This window comes from Choloepus didactylus, chromosome 18 (assembly GCF_015220235.1).
Source record: "Choloepus didactylus isolate mChoDid1 chromosome 18, mChoDid1.pri, whole genome shotgun sequence".
Lineage (NCBI taxonomy): Eukaryota > Metazoa > Chordata > Mammalia > Pilosa > Megalonychidae > Choloepus > Choloepus didactylus.
In genome coordinates, this window is record NC_051324.1 from 72976319 (window position 1) to 72994789 (window position 18471).

Consider the following 18471-nt stretch of genomic DNA (forward strand, 5'->3'; position numbering starts at 1 on the left):
GACCAGTGTTTCAGGGAGCAGGCTTTAGGGAAGGTTAGAAGGATCCTGTGGTCTCCAGAAGGGTTTCCCTGGCCCCAGGCCTGCTGCAGGGCCTGTCCCACCAGCTGTCCTGTGGCAAGGACCTGCTGCCAGGGAAGCTGGGTGGATGTCCCCTCCCTGTCCCGTGCTCCCAGGGCCGCACCCTTCCCAGATGGCCGACCAGACCAGGAGGCAAGACTTCACGTTCCCCTCTGACACTTTATTGTTTATAAAACAAATGGATCCAGCAGGCAAGGAGCACAACGATTATCCTTACAGCAGTGAACAGAGAGGGAAGGGGATAAAAGGCCAGCTTTAGAATCTTTGAAAAGCACTGACCGTGTGTGCCAGGCCCCGGCACAAATGCTTTAGAAATGCGTCCATTTAACGCCCGCCCCCAGATCTCCAGCCTTCCTGCTGTCCCGGCTGTATTTCAAAACAACACAGCTCCGACATCACTGACATTTACAAGAGAGCCAGGCCAGAGAGCACAGCCAGGCAAAGTCAGAAAAGACTTGGGCTCTTCCCAGGCCATGTCCAGTGGGAGCAGAGTTCCAGAGAAACACGTCACACTCGATAGCTTATTTTCACTTATTTTGCTATTTGTTTTCTGCTGGAAGATATCGACAACCAGGGCAAGAAAGAAGGATCCTGACGGGGCTCCCTCCAAGAGCTGGATGAAGGGTTCAAAACAGGAAGAGGCTGTTGGAGAGCAACACATTAACTAACAGTCAGAAGCTAGGAGGGCCTTGGCCTCCCGGCCGTGTTAGTTCACCACGAGGGGCTCACACTGAAATGAGGTAGCTTCCTGGGGAGGACACTGCAGGCTGATGATGGCAACATCCCTTCTTGGCTTTGGTGGTGGCTGACCTCTGACCCAAGCCCCACACCCTGTCTTGACCCTGGAGTGCCAGAAAAGACAGTGGGGCCAAATGGCAGCCAAACTTTGTGTCAAAGAGTTTCCATGGAGAAGAGGTTGCAAAATCCCCACTGGCGAGGGGTGAAATAAAGGCTCTGGAAGCAAACTCCAGGGAAATTACAGGCCTCATTCTCGGACACACAGTCTCCAGAGCAGAGAAGCCCCAGGAACGAGCAGCCAGTGTCAGCATGTCAGAACCTGGGTTCCCACCCCTGAGTATGGAAATAAAAAATCAAGTTGTTCACGGAAGATTTTAAAGGCATGATGATTTCTGAGTGGCTAAAACAAAAAAGGCAATATTTTCTTTATCTACACATCTGTTGGACAAGGACTCAGAAACATTTAAAAACTTGCCCCACCAACTATAACTTCTTAATTACAATTTCCCCTACTGCTGGGAATGAATTTGTTAAGCATAAGACTGCTCTGTGTGATAAGATAGGGTGATTCCGTCTTATAAGAAAGCAAATTACTTTAATTAAAATAAGTTAATAATTAAACTTCAAAGTGCTGCCCAGCTAAGAATTTTCCAGAAGGGAGAAAATGGGGCACTTGGTGATATGAAGTAGCGACTGCTCCACACGAGCACAGTGCGGGCCCACGTGCTCCTCGGGGTGCCCCCTCTCTCTACCGCCACATAGACATCTCCTCCTCCAAGAGTCTGGAGAGGGGCAGAAAGCATGGGGCTCACAAGGCAGCAAGAAAAGGGGGTGGCTCAGGAGCCCCTCAGGGCAGCTCCATGTTGTGCTGTGTGTACCCGGGGCTAGGCACAGTGCCTGACACATAGTAGGTGTTCAATAAATATTTATTGAACAGAAGAACGCACAGGAAGAAAGGAAAGGAGAAGCAGATGGCGGACAGGGCGTGGTGGGATTAAAACGAGAGGGGCCCCCACCAAGACGCCCGCAGTGACCCCATTTTGCCACCAGATGGCAGCGCAGAGCTGCTCTGGCCCTAGTGAGGCCAAGGGCTCCGGTCTGGCTCCCAGGGGGTCCCGGGCCCCTCGCCCCTGGCTCTTGGCTGCTGGCTGCACCTGGGGCTGAGGCCCCTACCTTGAAGGTCTCCAAACCAGGCGCACACCACCCGGTTCCCAAAAGGAGGGAAGAGAGAAACAACATGGACGTGTAGTCCTCTGGTTTTTATAAAACGTGAGTCCTGATTGGCTCAAGCCCTCCGGGCCCTGGGCCCTGCCCCGTCCGGCGTCCTCCAGGCCTAAATGAACTCGATGCCTTCGTACTTCACTGTCCCGATCTTGGTCTCCGGCAGGAGCAGGCGCCCGTCCAGCGTGAAGGCCATGATGTAGGTGGCAACGCGGCCGCCATCCTCCTCGGACTTGAGGGCCACGATGAGCTGGTCGTCGGTGTTGGGGATGAACTTGAAGGAGGAGAAGCCGTGTGTGGGCACAACCTTCCCGACACGGCGCACCGAGATGTCGCCGAAGTCCGGGGTGGCGCTCAGCAGCAGGTTGGTGCCCTTGCGCTCGTCCTCCTTCTCGCTGTAGCGCTCATGGCTGGCGCGGCGTGGCAGGAAGAACCAGCGCTGCAGCGTGTCGCTCCAGCAGGCCGACTCGTGGATGAGGTAGCCTGGGGACACACGGACAGCCCATGGCTAAGACAGGCTGGGGGACACTCCACGGGGGAGGGGACACGTGGACAGCCAATGGCTCAGAGGACACTCCATGCGGTCGGGGACCCCAGGACCCCACCCAGCGCGGGGTGCTGTGAGCCTCCGGGGGTTCCCATCAGCCCACAGTAGTGCCCCACTCCTCTCCTCCTAGATCACCCCATTTCAATCTGTTCTTGTTCTCAGATAATCCAGAGTGACACAGACAGGATGCAAGACTGACGACTGCCAAGGCCATGTTCAGTTTGAGAAGTGCCCACCCCCCGGCCCTGCTTCCCTCACTGACTTTCCCCGGAGTTGCCAAGAAGCAAAAGCCATGAGTTCTGCCTCCACTGTTGCTTCCTTGGTGCCAATCAAGGGGCCCAGAAAAGAAGAAAGACCCCAGGGAAGGGGCAGAAAAGCAGCACTGAGCCTGCAGTGTGGGAAGCATGGAGTGGTATGAATGGGAGGGGCAATGCTGAAAGGGGGGGGCATCACGTCTTTCGCACTTGAGGACAGAAAAGGAGCCCTAGGGGCTGCCTCACACCCTGTAATCCCATCATCTTAAAACCTACAGCAACTGGGCCCAAGCCCAGGGCTCCAACCCCCACGGCAAGCCAGAGGCTCAAGCAAAGGAGGCAGAAAGGCCAAGAGCTGGTGGCCCCTTCCTCCTTCTACAGAGCAGATGTGACCGTCCCAGGCCCGGCCCACCGGAGACACAGAGACAGGTGCCGATGGGTCAGAATCCAGCTCCACTGGGGCAAGCAAGGGATGCAGGAGAAGATGGCTTGCTCACCCTAGGACCCACTGGCATGAGGGGACCCCCCTCCGAGACGGATGAAGGCATCACACCCAAGCAAGAAAGTGAAGTGCTGGACTGCAGGGGCACACACAGAGAAGCCACAGTCAGATGGGGCCAGCCTTCCAGAAGCATGCCCTGTGCCGGGCCCCGGGGTGCCTCTTACCTGGGGCTCGGATCCCAGCGGCGGCCCTCAGGGCATGGTAGCTGACCACCCAGTTCTCGTGGTGCACGCTGCCGCCGCGGCCCACCACCTTCACCCACTCGGGGTTCTCGTTCAGCACCTCCCCAGTGGCAGTGGTCCACTCCTTGCCCAGGCCACCCACGTACAGCTGCTCATCCTTCACGGCCAGCCACTCGGCCTTGAAGCCTGGGGGCAACGAGATGGGGTGGCGAGGCCCGGTGAGCGGCCAGGGCCCGCCTGAGAGCCCGAGGTCCAGTGGCCCTGTGCTTCCAGGGCCCCGGCAAGCAAGGAGGGAGCAGGGGAGAGCAGGAGAGCCCGGCCACGGCTCACTGTCCCAGGACCACGGGGCAGGCCCTGCAGCAGGCACACTGGGCCAGAACCGGCCCTGCCTTCTCGTTCTCTTCTTCCTCTTGCCGTCCCTCCGGGAAGACGTTTTCTTTGGCAGCCTTATCCAGGGACTCTGCTGGGACATCCTTTTTTACAGTCAACTTACGTTCCTTCTACTGCTGTCGCTTCACCCTTTCCAAAAGATGTGGCCACCGTTCTTGTGGGGCTCCTTGAACCCCAAATCCTCCCCTTGCATGTGCCATAACCCCAACCTCAAGATTTTTCTTAAATCCTAGAAGAGTTTAAAAGGAGAGCAGCTTGAAATGTCCTACATAGCAGAAGGGGTTCGCTGCCCTTGTGGCAGCCCCCAGCCTCTCACTGAGGCGCCCCTCGATGCTGAGAGCCAGAGAAGGTGCAGGAGAGCGAGAGGTTCTTCCAGGAGACCTGCACCTGCACCACACCTGGTGTTCAGGATTGTGCTTGCGTTCCCACCCTGGCCCCCATGAGAAGGCAGCAGCACCTCTGGACTGCTTCTCTGCGGGTGGTTCTGGAAGGGCCTGCTCAGTTCCTTGGGGCCCAGTAATCCCACCAGGTCCCAGAGGCCCTTTTGAGATGAGATATTCTCCACCTACCTGGCCGAGTTCAGGGCAGTCTCCCTGTACCCCTTTCTCTGAGCCGAGACTACCTAAAGCCCTGCCAGAGGGAGGGGGGAAAGGGGCACTGCCCGCCGGCCGCCCCAGCCTCGAGCAAACACTGAGGAGATGCTGTCACCACAGAGGGCCTGGCGAGGACACGGGTGGCCCGGTTAGTTCACTGCATTTTTCCCCCTGGCCCTGGAAAGTCTGCAGTGGAGTTCAGCTCTCGAGAAAGTACAGCTCCACCGCTGGACTGCAAACATGGAAACTTCTTTCAATTCTTCTGCAATGCCCTCACCACCTCCCCACGTCTGAGGGCTCGGGGCTCCTTTCTAGTGAACCACAGAGCCGATGGGTCACCAGGGATCCCAAGGTCAGATTCCAATCAAGGGGGGTCACGGCAGCTCACACCCAGACCCTCTTCCTGCTGGGTTTGCCGAAAGAGGAGGGAGGGGCAGCAGAAGACGTTTTCGTTTTTAATAAATGGAAACCAAAGTCCCAGTTCAAAAATTAGAAAAACTGACACCAAGGCCTTAAATGGTGGTTATAATCCCAGCATGAACTTAAGATGTTTCTGAAGACAAGCAAAGTTCCTGCAGGCATTTAAAATGGCATTGGCTCTAGCCCTGAGACTTGCCCCGGAAAGAATTCCACAATTCTCTGGCAGACTCTAACAAGAACCTAAAACTTCTAGAAGCTACTCTGGTTGGGACAGAACACCAGGCTCTGGCTTGTGGCTCGGGGAGGCCGTGGATCAGAGCCGGGGAGACGTGCTTCTCCCGGCTTCCCTGCTTCGGGGTGCAGGTTCTTTACCACACGCCCGTGGGATCAAGCCAGCACATTGTCTGCCCTGGAGCCTCCCCCAGCCCCTCCAGAGCCCCAGGGGGCAGCCAGCCCGGCCGCCTTACCTTTTCCCACCGTCCCGTCGCCGTCGGACAGGATCACCCAGGGCACAGCCTTGGTGCCTTCAATCTGGTAGACGACGCCGGTCCGGTCGTCCACCGAGTACAGCTTCCCGTTGAAGACCACCAGGTCCGAGAGCTCCATGCCCCGCCCCTTCTCAGCCAGGTGGGACTCCAGGACCCCTGCGTCCCTGTCCCACTCCACGGCCACATTGTCCCCACTGTCCGACAGGGTCAGGTAGCCCCTCTGCAGGTAACTGAACCAGGTGTTCTCCTCCTGGGCCCTGGACTCTGTGTCCAGGTCGGCGATGACCGCGATCCGGTACCGGGTCCCGCCCGGCGTCTTCTGGGGAGAGGACAAGGGGTAGGTGTCGTTGTAGTGGTCAGCGGTCGGTGGGCCTAGCCTGTGGCTGTGGGCGTTGGGCCTGCCCTGCGGCGGGCGGTGGGAGTAGAGCAGCCAGAGGGTGGCGGCACCCACGAGGAAGGGCACAATGACCTTCCAGCGCGGCCGGAAGCGGGGGTCCGCAGTCTTGCTCATGGACGCCAGCACTGGCAGCCCCCCGACGCTGATCCGCAGGGAGTGCATAGGGTCACTCCATTCTAGGCGCTTGCAGGGAGGGACGGGCATCAGACTGGAAGCCAGGCGGGACCTGCACCCCAGAAGACAGGGGAGACGTCAGTGGCCCCAAAACCACCGTGGCCTCCCACTGGCCATGTGCCGCGGTCTGAAACCCGACTTCCCCAGACTAACGGACATTCCCGCCACTTGGTGGCCGTCGTTACTTCCTCAGCCTAACTGAGCCCTAAACCCAGAGATATCTCTGTTTACTCATATCCAGCAAGAGGTGACGTCTCCCCAACGCAAAATGACCCCGTCTCCACAGCCCCACTGACAGGGCAGAGAGCGGGTGGGAGAAGGAAGCTGGTGTCGGTCGGGCCTTTGCCATCTCGCTGAGGAGAGGGGTGGGGGGCAGGGTGGAGCCAAGGGGGGCAAGAGGGGGGCCAGGGGCATCTCCCTGACCACCGTGCTCCCAGCGTCACCCTCCACCCCCTTCCTTGGCAAGCACCACCTCGTGACGTCACAGTGTCCAACTGTCTGCACCTCTCTGCCCCCGGTTCCCAGAACAGTGCCCAGTGCCGAGGAGACGTATGTTTACTCAGTGCATGGATGGGCCTGGACTTCCTCCTGGGCTGGGACTCGGTGACAGTCAAATGTGGGAATATTTACAAAGACCCAAAGCCAAGCGGACAGCTTCTGGCTGGGATCTGAGCTGCTGCTGCTGCTGTGGGCAGCATCTGTCCCCCAGCCTTTTCTATCCCTACGAATATCCACAGGGCCAGCGTCCGAGCTGCACTCGCCGCCTCGGCTTGCCTGGGGGCCTGGCTCGGCCTCCGGCTCCTTCTGAGCCCTGCCCTGGGCCTGGCAGCCCCATGCCTGGAAAGTGACAAACTCCTGGCCAGGGCAGCGGCCAGAACCACACCAACTCCCACCCCCATGCTCGCTTCCTGCACAGACCACGGCAGCTTTGAGTGGCCATGGACGTGCCAGGCCAGCCTCAGCCGCCCACAATGGACAGCTGTCTGTCTACAGGGCAGTCTCCAAGAGCCCGGCGGAGGGGGCTGCCCCCTGGCACTCTGGGGACACCATCAGCAAAATGCAGGCCCTCAGCATGCTCAAGCATGATCTGACTACGATGCACACACAGTGTGACTGCACACATGTGCAGTCTGATTATCCATACATGCGTACAGTCTGACTGCACAGGCAGATGCCATTCCCACTGACAGGCCACGCCTGGGAGGGCCGGGCACCCCTGAGGCTCCGGGCCACACTGGGGCCTCTGCTCGCTGGGCCCACAGGCCACAGGCTCTGCCGGCTTCCGAGGCTGCACGTCTCTCCTCTCTGCAGCCACCAACGGCCCCACAAGGGTGAAAAAGCACAGCAGTGCCGCCACACCGAGCCCTAGTCTCTCCTCTCCCCTCGCTTTCCAGAGAGATTCGTAAGTGTTTGCCCACAACACAAGTTCAGCAAAGCAGCCTCTGAGGAGGGAGGGAAGGCGCATGGGGCCTGCTGCTGGGAGGAAGGCCCCGTCATGCCAGGCCCAGCCCCTGGGGCAGAGCCAGCTGCCGGGTCCTGGAGAAATCTTGTGGCCTCTCAGGGGGCTGTGGCAACCTTCATCAACCTCAGCCACAGGCACAGGGTGCAGGCCTCTCGGGAACTCCTGAGGAAGGGGCTCCCCAGCCCCGGGAAAGGTGCCTTGTGCTGGTCACTGAGCTCGGTCATGGAGGTCTTCATGTGGGGACACAGGCACCCCCCTGCTGGATCCCCCGCGGCCCCCCCAGGCCATGCTCTCAGTTCTGCACGTGTTCAGGTTCCAGACTCCTCTCTAATCTCAAGGCTCCAAACTCTGAGGATGGGCTGAAGATTCCCAACTTTCTCCCTTCGGCCCAATGTCAGCCCTGAGCTCCGAACCCACCGGATCCCCGAAGTCTGTCTTCACAAGGGGGGTGGGTGGGAATTCTGTGTTTCACGCATCATCTGTAGCATGCCCCCGAATCCCCTGGCCCAGCAAGCATGCCTGCGCCCTGCTCCTCTCCAGGCTCCACACACCCTGGCACGGTGGGCGCTCTCCGTCAACACTGCGACAGGGAGCCCTCTCCACGCCCTGGCCTCTCGGCCCTGCTCTTACCACCTTGAGAGCAGGTCCATGTGCTGCCTCCTGTGCCTGCCCTCTGGACCCTCTGTGCCCAGGGGGCTCGCCTGCACCTGGCAGGCCCCGTGGCACCACCCACATGCTGTCTGCAGGCCAGCGACAGCACCCAGCTCCAGCCTCAGGGCACGCACTCACCTGGCCTTCTCAGCCTGGAAAACCCAGCTGCCCACTTCTTTCTGCCCTGCCACCCCCCAGGGCACCACCTCCAGGGGGAGCTGCCAAACACTTTTCTGGCTCAGCCCTTTCCGAGCCTGCTGAGCTCCCTCATCCCGATGGAACTCGGCCCCACACTCAAACAGGCTCCTACTTAGGAACATGCTATCCTGGTGACAGACCCTGCCCGGCCTCAGGAGTCACCCTGGGAAGCAGCCGCCACCCTCGGCATCCCTGGTCCCACAGCCCGGCAGGCACCGGGCCCCCCCAACTCACCCCCTCCCGCCCTGCTGCCCCTGACTGGGTGGGCTCACACAGCTCCTCTGAAGCCCTTCTGGGCAGCCCAGGCTGTCTGGGTCTCCGTCCCAGCTCTGCCTTTCACCAGCCGCGTGACCCTGGACAAGTGTCTGCATCTCTCTCAGCTGCACTTCCCCCGTCTGCCGATTGTGGATGAAAATAGTGCCGACTCCCGGGGCTGTGCCGGGGCAGGGGCTGCCCTCGGGCCCGGCCTGCATGCTCTGGCTGCTGCCGCCCTCCCTATTCACGCTGCCGGTGGCACTGTAAACCCGAACGTGTGCTCTCCCCTCCGCGCCGGCTGGGTCAAGTCAATCCGCAGAGAGCGGGGAGCCCGCAGAGCCGAGGTCTCCACCACCTGCCCTGACGTGGCGTGAAGCTCCCTGGCCCGGGCCCCCCGACAGACTCTCTTTCTGAAAAGGGCTCCGGACCGAACTCCTCAGGCTCAGCAGCCTGGGCAGCCTACCTGCCCGTGCTGTGCCCGTGATTCACTTGCACATTCCAAGTGCCCAGAGCTTTGCACAGGCTGCTTCCTCCACCTGGAATGCCAACCTCGGCTGGCCGCATGGAGCCATCTAGAACCCTTGGATGTGCCACGACAGTCATGCTCCCGCTGCTCCTTCCGTTCTTTCCCTGTCTCCATGGTGAAACCCGGGCCCCTACCCCCAACCCCACCCCCAAGCTATCCGAGTCCTAATCCCGGAACCTGCGCGTGTTCCCTTCCGTGGCAACGGAGGCCACAGGTGGGATTAAGTTAGGGCTTTCAGGACGGGAGGGCACCGGCTCATCCAGGTGGGCCCTGAGCGCTGTCACGAGGGTCCCGACAGGAGGGCAGAGGGAGCGCTGACGACAGAAGAGGCGCGAGCGGCCCCCACCCAAGAGGGGCAGGGACTGGAACCTCCCCGGAGCTCCGGAGGGAGTGTGGCCGACCCGGACTTCCGCCCAGGGAAGCGAGTTGGACTTCTGACCTCCAGGACCGTGAGAGAGTAAACGCCTGTTGTTTAAGACAAGTCTGTGATAGCCTATTCCAGGAAACCAGGGCCCCATGTGCTCCCCTCCGCCACCCCCGTATCTGGGACATCCTCTGCTCGAGCGTGGACCACACCGGGCTGCAATTACCTGTGCACTCGTTTACCCCCCACCCCTTACTCTGAACCCCCGGAGGGAAGGAACCCTGCCTTCGCCACAATGGCTTCCCCAAGATCTATTTGGGGACAGAAAAACCCGGCACTCCATCACCTTTCACCAAGTAAGAGAATGATTGCTGTCAATGACAGCAGCACTCTGCCTTCCAGAAAATTCCTTTAAGGTCACCACTGAAGCTAAACTTCCTCTGGATCAAAACCAACCCTGGGTCTTCGTTCCTCCTTTAATATCCCAAGAGTTACTTCAAAAATTTCATTAAAAAGTTTTAAGTCAGATGCTTCTTCGTTTGTCCCCCACCTCCCCGACCACAGGCCGGCTCGTCACTTAAAACCAATCTGAAGGACTGTGCTGCCCGCAGGGTCTTGTTGCTGGAGGCTGGCGCAGTGACAGCTTGCATTTGATTAAAAAAAAAAAAAAATTTGCCAGCCGTGAACAACAAAAGTAACTACTGCAGGCGAGGAGGAAATGGACAAAGTGCTTCCCACGAGAAAGAAGCCTGAGGCTTTTCTCCTCGCCCACACCTCTCAAAACCCTAAGCAGTTTAAATGTCTGCTTTACTGTCACCAACAAGGAGTTTGTCAGTCCTGCCACCTGTGGCAGGATGATTTCATGTCATCAGGAAAAGTAGGTCCGAGGAGCCACAGTAAAAAGTCACAAGTCCTCTGACTGGCCAAGTTCACCTGCTCAGGTGGGCCCGCAGGTAAGCTCTCTGCCCGTTGCAGAAGCCCAGGTGACTGCACCTTGTCACTGCCTTTCCCGACACCAGCCCACCCTGCAGATGTGATCTCCCTGGAAAGGATCAGGGGCCACAGCTACCAAAGCTCTGAGCCCTCACCTCCTCCCCCAGCCCCTTGCGTGGGCCAGGTGGCACCCCAGCGTCCTCACACTCGTGCCTTTCTGGTTTGTCCCCCCCAGGAATTCTCTGTGCACGGGTCTGAAGCAGCTGCAGCACCGCTCCACAGCAGGCTCCAGGCCCTGGGGGAGCAGCCCCAAGCTAGGAGGCCGCGGGTTCTCCTTCCTGCACACTTAGGAAGCCTCCCTGCCCCTTCCCTGCCCCTCCCCTGCCCCAGAAGCAAGGTGCCCCTTTGCCGTTAAGAACAGGAGTTAGGGCCAGGAACCCCCTACCTCCATGGGCCGCCCACAGGACTGTACTGGGCTCCGAAGAAGGCCGTGGAGTGGAGAGATCCTGGCGCCCAGAGGGCACCCCCAGCTTCCTTTGGGAGTGGTGTGGAGGTGGCAGAACAAACAGGTTTAAGGGTGGCTGCGGGGCCAACCCCTCCCTCTCAGGATCCGGGTGGTGCAGGAAGGGAGGGCAGGAGACAGGGCGCTGACACGAGGGGGGCCCCTTTCTCACTCCCTGCCGCCCCTCATGGGGCAGCTGGCAGCCCCTTCTCTTCCCCAGTCCCTCACTCCTGCACCCACAGAGCAGGCAGGAAGGAGCACCCACCCTGCTCAGTGCCAAGGCCACTCCCCGCAGTGACCTTTCCGGGCTTCCGAGTGGTGAAGACAGATGCCGAGGGCTCCGAAACGACTGTGCTGCCAGTGGCCTCACAGGGCTCTGGATCAGCAGGTCTCAAAGAAACGGCCATTTCCTAAGCACCTACCACGGGCTGGGCCCTCGGAAACCCAAGGCACTGATTCAAGCGATTCCTCTATTTTGAAACGCCGAGATTTATCTTGGTATCTGAAATCCCACCTCAGATGTGGGTAGGAGCGAGTGGCGGAAGACCGAGGGGTAGCAGGAAGACGTGCGTCACGAAGTCAGCTACGGGCTGCAGGGATTCTGAGTCCGCACTCCAGAGAGCAGCCTCCTGCGTGGCGCTTTTTGTTGACTTTGTGTTTTTAAGTCAACTGCTCAGGAGGAGTACGAGAGTTTCCCATGGCTGCTGGGACAGAGCACCACAAACTCGGCACCACAAGTGTACTGTCTTACACTTCTGAGGACAGAAGACTGATGGGGGTCTCACCGAGCTGAAATCAAGGGGTCAGCAGGGCTCTGTTCCTTTCTGAAGAATCTAGAAGAAAACCCATTTTCTCGCTCTTTCTAGCTTTTAGAGGTCGCTCACACTCCCTGGCTCGTGGCCTCTTCCTCCACCTTCAAACTCAGCCGTGTTGCAGCTCCCTGTGCCTTTCCACCATCGTCTCCTGATTCTCTCCTGCCTCCTTCTTTGCTTTTAAGGACGCTGTGCTGACACCAGGCCCACCGGAATGCTCTCCCTATCAGATGACCAGCAACCTTGAGTCCCCTTTGCCATATTCACAAGTTCCGAAGGTTTGGACACAGGCAACCTTGGGGGGACATGGCTCTGCCGACCACAAGGAGGGAGACGGGGAAAGAGCCTCCAGCTCTTCCCTAGGGCCAGGACTGTTTACCCAAGGCCCTGCCACAGGGTGGACAGGACAGCTTCAGAATCTTCTAGTTTGCCCTTACAGCATCATGACAGGGCTGTGAATGTCCGATATGTGCCATCAACAACTTTACACTTTGAGGAACTGTGGCAAAAAAGTTACCCTCCCCAGTGAGGGTGATACCCCAGGCCACACCCCACACCATGTGTCACCATCCAGAGGGCCTGGCAATAACCTCACAGCCGACCCACAGACGGTGGAGCTGAACCTGCAAAGACCCGTTTCCTTGGCCTTCTTCCACTGTCCTCGGCACAGGGCTTCAGGAACACAAGGCCCAGCCTCACCATGGCTCTCGTTCCACCCAGTGGGACCCTGCAGCTGGCCTGGCCGCCCGCCTCACTCACTCCCATACTGTCCACTCAGCGCCTCTCCATCCGCTCTGCCCCCTCATCTGCACCCCTCCTGGTCTAGAGGCCCTGCCCGATCTCCCTCCTATTGCTCCATGGCACAAGACTCGTTCTCCCACCGAACACTAACATACGCAGAGGATCGGGAATGGAGCTCTGGGTTCCATTTCATTATGGGACTTACTGCAGGTAAACGAGTAGGATTATAAATAAATGTAGACAAGAAGAGAAAAGTGAACATCTTCCCAAACAGGAGAAGATTATCAGGATTAGTTTCCCCCCCATTCATCACCTCAAGCTAATGAAAAGGAAAATCAACATAAAAGTTCTTAAAAAGCAATATAAAAGTTTTAATTCCCTTAAGTGCTGGCATTTAACAAGAGCTTTCCAGGAAACCTCAACAGTCCAGCGTGTAGGGGAAAGAATAATTGCTTGTCTTGTTTTTTCAGTATCCCTGGGACCATTCTGCAAATGTCTGTTCAACAGGGAGATGAGTTTCTTGTTATAGCACCATCTGTTTCAGAACTTGGGGCAAATGACAATATTCCCAGACTGTAGATATCTGTGTTTGAAAGAGAAAACACTAGAGCATTTACTCCCAGCCTGTATGGCTGTCATGAGGGTGCCAGGGTGCTGCCTGGAGGGACTCTGAGCCTCAGATGAAAGGGCCATGTGGATTTGGGGGAGCCTGCCCCCCAAAGGCCACATTCAGGGGTGGGAGGAAGTGCCACCAGAGCAAAGTGTTTCGAGTGCACCTGGGTCTCTCCTCACTGCCTCGGTGGCTTGGGGGGGGTCAGATAAAAATGCCCACATGTATCCACGCTTAAGCCAACTCATTTCCTAAGGCACTACGAGCTCGGAAAACACGGCGTGAGCTACATTTGGATTCAGGTTTGCAGGGAAGAAAGGAGACTACTAGCTAATGGAAAGTTATTCGAATTATCAGACTTATACTCCGACAGAAGGATAACATGCTCATAAAAGTGGTGGCTGTATGGTCGCAAGCATAGGATTGCCTCCAGCACTCTGCAGGGAGACATCATCTTTTGTAATCAGATTAATTTGGGCAAGAAAATGAGTGGGAGGAGACCTGGAGTCCTCTGTCCCCAGGGCTTCTGACAAGCGTCTGAGTGAATAACCCACGCTTCACCCAAGTCTTCTCCCTTGAAGACGCTCTGAGCTGCACAGGTTAGGAATCCCCGCCGAGAGCAGAGGGGAGAAGCCGGTAGGCTCCTTCAATGTGCCTTTCTCGGGCGCGGGAGGCACGCACAGAAGGCGCACTGAGGCGCAGGAGGCCCCAGGGAGGCCACGCCACCCCTGCCAGCCCCACGGTGCCCACAGGCTCCGGGGCTGGGTCTGCTGAGAGGCCTGTGGGCCCGGGGGGCTGCTGGAAGGAGCCAGGCGGGGGGTGACCGTCCTGAAAGGGAGCAGGAGAAGCCGCGGAGACTCAACAGCTCCTGGAGGGCGGCAGCGCGTCTCCAAGCTTTCGCCCTCGGGCCGGAGAGCCAGCACTCACTCTGGGGTGGAGAACGTGGTAGGGGGCCGTGTGGGACATACAGCCCAGACCGAAGGAGAGACGGAACCGGAACGTCGCGGAGACTCGGGGTCCCCAGGGGACACCGACGGGGAAAGGTGCTTGGGAGGGAAACGTGTCCCCGGGGGGAGGCAGGCGGGAGGGGGACCCGGAGGGGGACGCCAAGGTCCCAAGGAGCAAGGAGGGGAGGGGAGGAGGTGCCGGTCCCCGCGGATGAAAGCGCCCAGATGGGAGGGGTGGGGGCGAATAGTGGGGTGCAAAAGGAAGGGGGGTGAGCCGAGCTGCAGAGGAAGGCAGGCAGGCGAGAAAGGCTTCAGCCCCGGAGGGGAGGAGAGCAGGGGCGGTGGGCCTGCCTCGGGGTGACAGGGTGCCAGTCGGGGGATGCCAGCCCAGGTCAGAGTCGGGGAGTCTGAACTCCCAGGGGAATGAGTGGGGGACGCTGGTCCCAGGAGTACGTGCCCCCCACTAGTCGGGGAGGCGTCCGCCGCCAGTCACAGGCAGAGGGGGGCGTCCCGCCCCAGGCCCGCAGCACGGTGGGCGGGTCAAGGGTCAAGGGTCAGGGGCCCCGCTCCGATCAGACGAGGAGGGAGCCGGCGGGTCAAGGGGCGGGCCCCGGGGACGGGAGGGACGGCGCCGGCGGCCGCGGGCGCAGCCGTCACTCACCCGGTGGGGACCAGGCTCCGGGAGCCCGCGGGGCAGCGGGGCCTCGGCGCGGGCAGGGCCGGAACGGGCACGGAAGCCGACTTCCGCCCGGTGAGCGCTCGTCCCGCCTCCGGGCAACGCACTCCCGGCAGCCTCTGCTCTGCGACTGCGCACCGAAGGCGGCGGCCGCGGGGTCCGCTGGGAGTTGTAGTTTTTGCTGCTCAGCGCTCGAGACCCGGAGAGGGGACCTCTCGGTAGCGAAGGGAGGGAGGGAAGGTCGCCGAATTATTCACTGTCCACCCCGCAGACCCCCTTCGCCGCGTCGTTCTGGAACATTGCCCAAGCAGAAGTTGGGGGAAGAGGCACTTAAAGGCTACTGGGGTGGGACCCCTTGCCTGGTCCCCTCGACCCCTTTCTGCCACCGCCGTTCTCGGGGGGCCCCTCTCCCTGGCTCTCCCAGTCAGCCCCTTTCCGAACGCTGGTCAGTGTCCAAAGCAGGGGTCAGGACCCAAGTCTCACAGGGGGGCCGGGGGTCTCGCCCGGAGACTAAATGCACTGCGATCAACGACCCCCTCCAAACATGGGTTCATTCCTTCCCTCCAATCCCCTCCCCCTCCCTGGGACCCCTGCATTGAGGGCCGTTTAGAAGATCGTAAAAAAATCCGAGAGGAGGGCCCGTCCCTCCCCTGCTGGCCTTGCCCCCTCAGTCTCTAGGCGCAAGCAGACACCCCTGGGGCTCTCAGAAGCCTTCGGTTCAGTAACGGATGCACGGGGGCAAAAATTCAGCTTATACAAATGGTGCCCAGTGAAAAAGAACCGTCCCTCCCGTCCCTGTTCTCCATTCCCCGTCCTGAGACAGTCGCTACTGCTAGTTTTTTATGATTCCTCCTGGAGATATTTTATGCACGTACAAACAAACCATAAACACATATACCCGATTACTTTTTTTAACCAAATGAAAAAATGCTAAACACAGGGTTCTGCACGTTCTTTTTTAGAGGGGGACAAACCCTTCGTGAATTTATTTGTTTCTTGTCATGCTGAAGTGGTTATGAGCATTATTATTTAAAATTATTCAAATAAAATATTTATTTTTATTTTAAATGAATGCTTATGTATATATCTTAGGCATACATCTATATTAGGCATCTATATTTATCTTAAGCATATATATACTTTTATATTTATCTCCCAGTTTATACAAATAAATAGCTCCCAGTTTAAGAAATAGAACATTCCTCCCCATTTCCAACTCCCTCCCACCCCAAGAAGTAACTACAATCCTGAATACTGTGTTAATCATTCTCTTGCTTTGCTTTATGATTTTAGAACATAAGTATATATTCCTAAGCAACATATTGTTCAGTTCTGCCTATTTTAACATTTATAAAATGCATAAAGCATAAAACTGTGTGCAATGGACAAGGGATGTGGTTGCTTCACAAATATTGTCAGGACTTTTAATTTTACCAAACTGGTGGTGTGTCATGTCTTCTCACTGCCTGATTATTGAGAGGTGGTGTAGCTTATCTCTTGGCATTTAATTTCTTCTTCTATGGATGCTGCAACATTTCAGTGCTGGTTTTGTGTGTTTGTATGTGTGTGTGTTTTTAAATAATCTGCCCTTTCCCTACTGATAGACCGGGCAAACTTTGTCATAAATCAAGTTTACATATGTGTGTGTGTATGTGCGTGTGTGTGTGTCTGTCTGTCTGTGTCTGGGGGCTTTCCGTTATATATTGGATGGGTCTGATTTTCCCTATCTGCTCCAGTGCCTCTGCCTTAATTATTATTTCTTTTTAATAAGTCTTCATATGAGGTAGGACAAGTTTCTCTCTAAACCACCTTTTGGAATTTTGATTGCAATTGCATCAAATCTGTAGCTCAATTCGGGGAGAATTGTGATTTTTATGATATTGAGTCTTCTATCCCACAAAATGGTTTACCTTTCCTTTTATTTAGGTCTTCTTTAATGATCTTCCATAAGATTTTATAATTTTTCACTTCACAGTGTGGCTTGAAGATGGTTCAATATAACTGTACAGACAGTGGCTTTGTTCTCCCGGGCAGCAGGTGGTGGTCCACTGTGCGATGGACTGAAGGCAGCTTACCAAGGTCCTCGTGATCTGCCTTTAGGATATTTATGTCCTTGAGCTTATTTATTGAGCGTAACTACAGGTAAACCTGCAGGATTACCCAATCAAAGGGTATTTGCCTGTTGGGGTGAATAGACGTGGCCTTCCGGAGAGGGTGCGTCTCGAGATGCTCTGGAATCTCGCCTTCTGGAAATTCTCTCCTCCTTTTGTATCTATGGCTCTGCATCAAACCCGACACATTCCTCCCCTAAATCCTTGGTTCCCAGGCATCCATTTCACAGCTAAGTGGTTAGGAGTGCGCACTCCACCAGGGGGCCCTCCCATGTTACCTTTCGAGCAACAAATTGAGTAAGCGTTCCTTCTACGCCTCTCTTTCTGTAGCCGAAGGCATTCATTACCAAAACGGGAGGAAACATTCAGAGATGGAGAAACTAAGGCCGAGAGGACATACATGGCTTCATTAAAGCCAGAAAGCATGTCAAAGGCAGAAGTAACACTCTGAGGGGAGCTCCTTATCCCCTAACCTCCCCCGACAGGCCCTTTCTTGGTCGTTCTCCAGGTCTTCTCCAGACGCCAGGGCCATAAAGAAGCAGATTACCCTGTGCCATCCCTGTAGCTGCCAGTCCCGAGCTCCACCTGCCCCGAGCCTCCCAGAATGCGGGCACTGCCATCCAGAAGCAACGAACGTGGGCCAGCGGCCAGGGAGGTCTGGCCCCGCTGCCAAGTTTCCACTTTTCCATCTCAGCAACTTCTCCAGCTCTCCACGAGACTCCCCCACCCCCACCCCTTGGCAGTGGGACGCCACAATCTCAGCCCGCCTGTCGCTACCCTTCGGAATGGAATTCAAGTTTGCAATACTTGTCTCTGCCCTTTGTCGGATGAGACCGGGCAGCACAGCCCAAAATAGCTGGGAAAAGGAGAATGTTAGGCTGCCGTCGGAAAAATCACACAGCGTTACCCTGTGATCTCACATGCTCTGCTTATCTGGAACGGAGTGTTTTACAGCCTATAACTAAGGTCAAATCGCTTCTCCCAACGATGAGAAAGCAGATACAGAGAGGAGCAAAGCCACATCCAGGGAGAGGGAAGGAACTGCCAAGTTGGGAGGACACGGGATGTGCAGCCCCTCTGCCCAGAGTGCCAAGGAATGTTCCCTGCCCTTATGAGTCTCTGGGGCTCTCCATCCCAGGAGCTGCCCTTGTCGGAGGCTATGGAGTCACTTGGGAATACTCAGGAAGCCTGTGGGGTTTTGGCTCAAACATCCTGGCGTAGGATGTGTGAGTGCCTAGGGAATTTCAAGATGGACTTGGCTTACTGCTCATTTGAGGGTCTCAGAGAGAGGCCCCGGGGGTCTCGCCTTTCTGGTTGGCTTTGAGCTCAGACCCTTCTCAGGGCTGATGAAATCTCCCCCAGAAGCTGCTGCTATTTTTTTGTTTGATTTCTTGATGTCGTTGTCTTTTAAGACAACTCTTGTCCTCACACTGGTAAAGGCTTGCTGATCAGGAAGGTATTTGCTAAACAGAACATTCTGCTTCTGGGTGCCAGTGGGTGCCACGCCAGGTGATGGAAGGAAACCAAACGGTCTGCAAGAACATCCCTGGCTTGCCAAATTTTCCATCTTTCTGTACTTACAATTTTTAAGCAGTAATGAAGTTGATGACAAAGAGCATTAGGGACTTGGCAAGCCCTCTGTTTTGATGAAAGATTTCATTTCTTTTACCCGGGAGGCTGGTCTTATAAGTCTTTGCCC

At 57.0% G+C, this 18471-nt stretch overlaps 1 protein-coding gene across 3 annotated transcripts; it reads right to left on the minus strand.

Annotated features, from left to right (window-relative positions):
- Nucleotides 1-217: 217 nt before the first annotated feature.
- CANT1 (calcium activated nucleotidase 1) lies at nt 218-14752 on the minus strand. 3 transcript variants are annotated; one of them, XM_037808864.1, is made up of 4 exons: nt 14647-14752; nt 5393-6036; nt 3505-3708; nt 218-2520 (listed from the first exon to the last, which is right to left on the minus strand). In XM_037808864.1, exons 2-4 carry the CDS (start codon nt 6012-6014, stop codon nt 2150-2152), a joined length of 1197 nt encoding a protein of 398 aa, XP_037664792.1. In that variant the 5' UTR covers nt 6015-6036; nt 14647-14752; the 3' UTR covers nt 218-2149. The 3 variants fall into 3 exon arrangements, with proteins under 3 accessions (XP_037664792.1, XP_037664793.1, XP_037664791.1); XM_037808865.1 differs by lacking the exon at nt 14647-14752 and adding an exon at nt 9254-9480; XM_037808863.1 differs by lacking the exon at nt 14647-14752 and adding an exon at nt 9014-9114.
- Nucleotides 14753-18471: the final 3719 nt, after the last annotated feature.

Coding starts and splice junctions, on each gene's coding strand:
- CANT1 (XM_037808863.1), bottom strand. CDS start 9,114: ATGCGGCCAGCCGAGGTTGGCATTCCAGGTGGAGGAAGCAGCCTGTGC. Junction 6,037..9,013: donor CACGGGCACAGCACGGGCAG/GTAGGCTGCCCA, acceptor TCTGGGGTGCAG/GTCCCGCCTGGCTTCCAGTC. Junction 3,709..5,392: donor CGACGGGACGGTGGGAAAAG/GTAAGGCGGCCG, acceptor CGTTGCCCCCAG/GCTTCAAGGCCGAGTGGCTG.